Raw genomic sequence first — 7,814 nt, 5'->3', positions numbered from 1 at the left:
CGTATCCTCACCACTTCGGTACTCTCGGTGCTGGCCGGCTCGAGCTGTACGACGAAAGAGCGGTAACGCAATAGACAGCGCGATTGCCCGTCTCACTTTAAAAGAAGGACGGAATAACTTAACCACTGAGGGCGCCACTTTCCGGGCAGAGACCCCAGTGCGGACTTCGGGTCTTACTCCAGGACCCTCTTAAACGCCTTATTTTCGACGAAACCGATTATCACCCGCTTCGGCAGTTGACCGAGTATGGCGTTGTCAATTGATTCCCCCACCACTTCTCTATAGAGCGTAAACGATTTAACTTCAACTCTCGTGAGAGGATACTTTGCAGTGGTTTTGCTTAGCATTTTAGCGTGAGCTAATAAAACTCCAGCGCTTAGTTTTGCTCTCCTCATGATCAAGGTGGCATCTACAATACGAACTTTTGTGGCGTAAGTTCCATGAGACAGAAAGAATCCTTCGAGCGGATGAGTCTTAGGCGCATTTCCACGCCATTAATCAAGAATTTATCCTGATTGAAAACGTCGCAATGTAGATGTCCTATGAGATCCACAGCACGGTTATTTTTGAAATACTGCATACGTCTCACGAGAGCGGGGTTCTCAGTTGGAGCATCGAACCCGGCATCCAACAACCCCGGAGGATTGCTATCCCATAAACAGGTGGTGAGATGAGAGGATTTTGCCTCTGAAGAATAATTCAACAATGTCTCGAAATAGGCTCGATACGCGTAAGCATTGTTTGGAGGCGACACAAGCTTTTGATTGAAGTACACATCGATTTGATTAAACATGGAATGTAAAAAGTTATTTACAGGCTCTACTTTATGCTCTACAACAATGGCACTAGAATTTGTAGCCGAAGTAGGCGGAGTAACCGTTGCTTCAACGGGAGTTTGCAATATCACGCGAAGACTGAGAAGAGTATGCGCGAGATCTATGTAGTCTTCCCCATGGCCCGGCACGACAAATTCTATGGGAGCGTCGTCCGCGAGAGTCGACATAGGTTTGTAATGAATCCATTGCAAATTCTCGATACTGGTCTGAGTGGGCGGTAGAGTGAAAAGATCAAGTTCGCTTTTGAAACACTCACACGAGTGAGTATGGAGAAAAGACATTTTGCTTTGTCTACGAGAATATATCGCTCACGGTTCGTTTCTCGCTCACGCGGCGTTAGCTAGTTTTTGTGTTGCGCGCTTCTTCTTTTTCTTCTGAATTTTTCTACTCGTTGAGCGTTTAATTGCTCGAGTTTTCTTTTTTCTCCGCACGGAAGCTGATTTCTTGTTGGTACTACTAGCACGACGGCGACGCTTGATCGCGAAGTGAACGGGAAGCTCACCTGGGTCAAACTGGCCCGGGCGTTTCTTTGCAAGGGGTATATATTCTGACCCTCGCATTAAGCTGGTTATTTTTTCTTTTGCTTGTTGTTTGAGATTGTCCCGTGATTCTTTGAAACGACTGTTAACTGCTTCTTTTAGCAGAATATTGTTATTCCCCACATCGTCTATTATTTTCACACCGGCGCGTAGAGCTTTTTTCCGATCGCGCGCGCTTCGCTAGCCAGGTAGGAAAGCATCCTCCTGAACAATCCACCGAGAGAGCTTCCGATACCGTGATCACTGATACGTCGATCCCGTGAAAACTCTCGGAATGCCGCCTCCGCTCTGCATCTCGTAATATTCCATATAATGAACCATATTCTACTCGAATACGTGTCTAAAGTGTAACGTTACCGTCAACGTGCCGAATTCGAATGGAATAAATTTACCAAACTGATTTCTTATATCTATTTTTATCACGCGGAAATTTGTTTTACGAAGCGGAATATAATTTCCAGACGAGTAATGTTTTACCTGTTTAGAACCGTACTTATTCGTGGTATTGTTAGTAACTATTCGAAGAANCGGTGTTAGCGCATCTCCGGTTATGTATGGCCCGCAAATGTCGCAATAAACAAATAACTTGTCAGGCATAGCACGGGCCAAGCTGATTGGTTCAAAACTATCGACACCGGCAGCTCTGTCTACTACGAAAGGTGTATTAACAGAGGATGTTTCAAATCCAAGTATACGACGCAATTTGTCGCTAAGCTTTACACTATGAATTTGAATGCATTTGTCTTCTTTACATGTAAGCGATATAGAAACTTTATTACCATATAGAGGATTCAGTGACCATGTAATATGTGATTTTTTTTTGAGAGCACGAATGATTTATAGATTCTATAAGATCAGCTTCTGAAGAATAAATTCCTGACAATATTGGAATGTTAACTGACGAAATATCGCCGTTAGGAAAGGTATTTGCGAGCGTTATCAGAGCTTCATCTTCGCGTAAATGTAAAAAATTAGAAGGAAACTGAATCTCGCTGAGAGCAACTTCCCATTTTTCCTGCAAATCTATACGGCAAGGTAATTCCGTGGTAAAACACGAAGTAGTGTTATGCGGGAAGTAAAGCATACTGCTATTGCTCGGGAGAACTACGAAAAAGTGTTTTTCTATTGTCATCATCATTGTCGCCATCATTGTCGTCGCCTTGTGCAAGCGTTGTTAAACTCGAAGCCGGAATCCACGAGTCGAATTTAGACGGATAATCTTGCCAACTGACTAGCAGTTGCCTATTATGTCCCTGATCTTTGCTCTTTATCACCCGATCAACGATGAAAGTTTCTTCTTGTAGGTTTTTAACAACAGGAGCCAGTTTTTGCTTGTAGAAAATTCCGTCTATACCTCATCCGCTAAATCACTCTGCTCGTAAACACGTGGATTTTGCTACTCGAAAACACGATGAAGTCGAAATATCTTTTGGCTCCACTTGGCCTTGTATCTCTTCTCAAAGGCGGCCTTTGCTCTACTGACACGTACGAGATCGCCGACGGAGTGTTTAGCTACTTTTGCTCGCTGTTTTTTCCAGCGATGCCACGTGTTTTCGCGCGCAATATTCGCGTTTTCCACCGTAACATCCGCGGGTTTCACGCGTATGGAAGAGTGCGGCGTATGGTTATATGCGTTCACGATATCCTGCAAGACATCGAGGTAACGTTTCGTGTTTTTGTGCGTGAAGTAGCGCCACATGCGCTCTTTTAGCGTTCTATTGAAACGCTTGATCACGGCTGCTTTAACGTCGGGATTACGCGCCACGCGGAAACGAATTCCTTTTTTCTTGAGAAATTTTTGCAGCGGATGCGCGATAAATTCTTTATCTTTGTCGGTTTGCAGATATACGGGTCTTCGTCCGCCGCTTCTCGAGAGCACGCGTTGAAACGCACGAAGGACTTGAGCATTTGTTTTGTCTCGCAACAGTTCCACCTACGCGAATTTGCTGATCACGTCGATAACTGTCAGTAGATAGTAATATCCGTCGTTATAGCTTTGCAAATTTTGCAATTCTATCAAATCAGTTTCCCAGAGATCGTCGATATTTGTTACGTTATAATGTAGTCGGGGAAACTTTCGCCGCACGGGACGATGTAGCGTGCAAGCATCTTGCGAACAAAGCCAGCGAATAACGTCCTCGCGCGAGTAATTCGGTTTAGCGGCTCGCGACAAATTTTCCGTCGACGAGTAACCGGCGCAATGCGCGGGATTATAATACAACTTGTCAAGCGTTTTGTTTACATTTTGTCTCACGTGAGCAGCCGTCTCGGAATCCCGATTCGTATCTTTTTATTGTTCTTGTTGGTGGCACGGTAATCCCATCCTTCTTCTTCGGCTTCTTCTTGTTCAATGTTATACGGAGATTTGCGCTTTGTTCTTTTTCCTCCTTTTCGCAAAAAGCGTAAATATGTAGGATTTCCCACGTATTGAGGAGGCGTGTTTATGTCGCGAAGTAAATGAGCGAAATGAATGGCCCCCGTTATTCCAGCGGTTTTTCTTTTTCGCATCGCGTCGTTTACGAGTTCCACAATATTNGTTCCCACCAATTCTGGACTCTTGGTCACGATACCGCGTTCGTTCCATGTGATCTTGACGGAAACAGCCGCTTCGATCAGATGATTCAAAAGCATTCGCGCTTTGGGGCGGTAAGTTTTTAGAATTGTTTCTATTATCTTTGTTATAGTTTTTCGTTCGCGAGAGCGCGTTGCGCTGGTGTTGTTAAATGAAATATCTGCAAACGATACATTTTTCTTCGGAGTCGACTGATTAATCCGTTGATATTGATTATTATTATTATTATTGTGTCGCAAGGATGTTGAATAATTTATTGGCAAACCGAAGATTGTTTGAGGCGAAGCGTCCATTGGTTCTCCCGCGTCGTGAAATAGTTCTCTCATTTCTTCGTCCTCCTTCTTCTCTTCCTCCTCTCTTCCGGTCACAGCAGTTGTTTCCACCACGGATGGATCTTCTTCTTTGCAAGAACGCTTTCTCGCTTTTCGGATAAAATATAGATATCGACGAAGTACTTTGCTGTACAATTTTCATTTTTCACCTTCATTAACAGGGGAATCGAGAATACGTCTCATCTCCACGTCGAAACGCGAGAGCACGGTTCCGGGAGTTCGTGTGGTATTAGCAGCGGTATTTTCCCTCGTCGCAATCCGTTGTTGCTTTCTTTCGAGAGTATCTGTGGAAATCAGCACCATTTTTTTAGCCCGTTCCATGATTACTCGATAATTCGAGATAATAAAGCTGCGAGTATGGGCCCGATGATGTACGGTAAAAAGCTTCCTTGTTGCACCAGCAGCTTTCTCTTGCACCTCCAAGTATCTCTTCGTTCCGCGATACGTCGCAGCGCCGTTTTATATCGGATTAGGCGGTTCTTCTCTCTTTTTTCGAGCGCTACGTTACTCTCTCTACGTTTACCTCTGAGCGTGGACGCACTCGCGAATACACGATAAATTTGTTATCACCGTTTCGTAGAAAAGCAGCGCGTTGATTTTTATTTAGAAGACACAGAGCCTTCAGTAGACAGATGTTTTTCTCACCGAGAGAGCGCCTAGCTCTAATATGCGCCCTTTGTTGCTTCTTCCGTTGCTGCTCCTTCGTCGCCGACGGCATCGTAGCTTCGAATGATGCCCTTCACTCGTGTGCTTCGGGTTTTTATACGCTTGCTTTCGCGGCAGATCTGCGGGTTACGTACACGTAATGACGTAGATTGTTGGGAAAGATACACGTTCAAAAACGATATTTGTCCGATGTTGATTGTTTCAAATTGAACAGTAATAAGTGCGTGAGGACGCAAAGTGGCGTCGTAGTACGCTTCTTCCAAAAACTTTGCGTCGTCGGGATAGACTTGATGAAAAAGATTCTGTGAAATAAGTATAACGCTGAGATTCTTATGATGGCTACTCTTGGTAAACAGATCCACGATCACTTCGCACGACGATGATTCTCGCATAAGATCGTTGATTATTATTAATTTTGCACAATGCGGGTCGTTCGAATAATCTTCCGGTCGGGGTAAATCTTCGCGAAATTCGATTTTACATTTTTCCGTCGTCATTTCTCGTTGCAATTGAAGATAAGCTTCCTGCCACTCGCCGTAATAAAATAAAATTCTCCCAAATCGAATAGTTGTCATTTTTGGCAAATAACTTAGAAAAGTCTTTACAAAAATTGTTTTCCCGCATCTCATAGGACCGCAAAAAACGATCGACGTCCTGGGATGTTTCTAGCGCACGTCCATTTCGAAGACTGTACGAATTGACGTAAACCTCTTAAATTAAACTGTTTTTGGTTTGCGACGACGATGAGCTCACCATCGGGCATGGGGTTCCGCGGCGGCCGCGGTTCAGCGCGTTTTGCCGCGACAACAAGCTAATCTTCGTCGCGGCAACGGACGGTGAGCTTATTCCGCGCGATTTAAAAAACTGTTTCATAAAAAATCAGCTTATTTTCGCGCGCACACAAATAAGCTCGTCAAATGCGCGCGCTAATATAAGCTTATAAAGTTATTGAAATTATATTTATATATATATACAGGGTCATCGAAAAGTATTGGACCCCCCTAATATCTTCCGTTAGAATGCATTTTGGAGAAAATGTCTAATAGCAAAGTTGTATGGTTTCAAGCGAGGAGTAAGACGATGACCTTGACTTTGATCTTGACCATGTCCTTTAAGATCATTTCAAGGTCAACCTTATTTTTTTAAATAGAACTCCCTACATTTTATTGCATATTTTTATAGCTTATCTCGAGAGCTTTCCAAAACACTATAATAAAACATTTTTTCATTAAGTACTTTTTGAGTTATAAAGGTTTGAAGTTAACAATTTTTTGACGCAAAATGTAAAATATCTTGTAAAATATTATTTAGTTTTCAGTAATCATAACCTTAATACTTTTGTGCGCGGAATAATGAGACCAATTAATTGGTTTAAAGAAAATACATTAATCAAAAAGTGTCGGATCCCCCTAATATTTTCAGTAAGAATGCATTTTGGAAAAATGTCCAATAGCAAAGTTGTACGGCTTCAAGCGGTTATGCTAGTAGGCTACGACGGAAAACTGCCCGAAGGTGATCGCGAGAAGTTGCTCGAATGCGTGATATCCGAAGGCGTTAGCAAGAATCTGCCTGAAAGCGTTGGCGGAACCGATCTTTATTCTCTCACTCTCGCAGGCACCAATGTACGAGCTCTTGAGCAAACAATACGGATCACTGATTTTAATCTTTGATGCAGTGCTGTCTTCTTCTTAGCGAGCAGCAGTTACCTCGTGGACGAAAACAAACAGCCCCAAAAATTTTTTCTGTAACAAAAGAAGCCATTGCGCTTCAATTGATTGTCTCAAACATCTTCATTTTGTTTTCAATAGCCCAGAAATTTTTCGTAAATATTATTAATTGATCTATTAGATTTTCAGTTGCTCAACGAGCTTTTTGCTAGTGCTGGTTGAAATAAACAAATCAATAGTTGGACCAACACTTAATAATTAGTATTTTTCTCTACTTAATTATTTAAATCAATTTTCTATCACTTACCTGATTAATTCTTCTTTGCTCTCATTAAGAATGGCGGAGCTTTCTGAAAAAGATCGAATAACTGTTAATGATGCGAGGATAGGGAGATCAACAAAGAGGGTATAAAACAGTAACGCGATTATTTACACACACGCCACTCTTGTCTTAATTGACCGGACCTACACGCCACTCTTGCCTTAACTGGCCGGAATCACACGCCACTTAACAAATTGCTAATTTTAAACTTTTATAACTCAAAAAGTACTTAGTGAAAAAATGTTTTATTATAGTGTTTTGGAAAGCTCTCGAGATAAGCTATAAAAATATGCAATAAAATGTAAGGGGTTCTATTTAAAAAAATAAGGTTGACCTTGAAATGATCTTAAAGGACATGGTCAAGATCAAAGTCAAGGTTATCATCTTACTCCTCGCTTGAAACCATACAACTTTGCTATTAGACATTTTCTTCAAAATGTATTCTAAAATTGTGTGTCTTATTTTGAATTATTCTTTCCGCATATACGTGTTTTTTGTTCACTAAAATAACAATACTTTATAACTTTTCTAATTATTTCAACTTATTGTGTCAGCGTATTGTGTCAACCAAAACATAAAAGCAGTGTTGAAAAATCGAATCAGCCCGGACAGACAGCACCAAGGTAATGAAGAAGATACGCCACGAAGTAAGAGTAAGGAGATCGAACTCCGTGATACAAAAGTGGTCCCGATTTTTACGGTTCATTGGGAGGGAATCCGCTCAAGGGAATAGGTTTTTACCATATATATACCATATAATACTTCTATATTGCTAGTCGCGTATCTTCGCAATGAGAGGCACGAGGCCCGAGAAAGAGAGACGCACGAAGTCCAAATATGGGCATAGATAGTCGAGCGTCATTATGCGCAGGCGCGTCTA

At 42.1% G+C, this 7,814-nt stretch overlaps 1 protein-coding gene across 1 annotated transcript; it reads right to left on the bottom strand.

The window, feature by feature from the left end:
* Positions 1–409: 409 nt before the first annotated feature.
* Positions 410–1,117, bottom strand: LOC109862269 (uncharacterized protein F54H12.2-like). The gene has a single exon (XM_020442265.1). It carries the CDS (start codon positions 1,115–1,117, stop codon positions 410–412), a length of 708 nt encoding a protein of 235 aa, XP_020297854.1.
* Positions 1,118–7,814: the final 6,697 nt, after the last annotated feature.

This window comes from Pseudomyrmex gracilis, unplaced genomic scaffold (assembly GCF_002006095.1).
Source record: "Pseudomyrmex gracilis isolate BER0280 unplaced genomic scaffold, ASM200609v1 scaffold_1563, whole genome shotgun sequence".
Classification (NCBI taxonomy): domain Eukaryota; kingdom Metazoa; phylum Arthropoda; class Insecta; order Hymenoptera; family Formicidae; genus Pseudomyrmex; species Pseudomyrmex gracilis.
This window is presented reverse-complemented; position numbering and strand designations above follow the sequence as displayed.

What these genes read in the sequence shown, in the direction of transcription:
- LOC109862269 (XM_020442265.1), bottom strand. Translation starts at nt 1,117, where the DNA reads ATGTCTTTTCTCCATACTCACTCGTGTGAGTGTTTCAAAAGCGAACTT.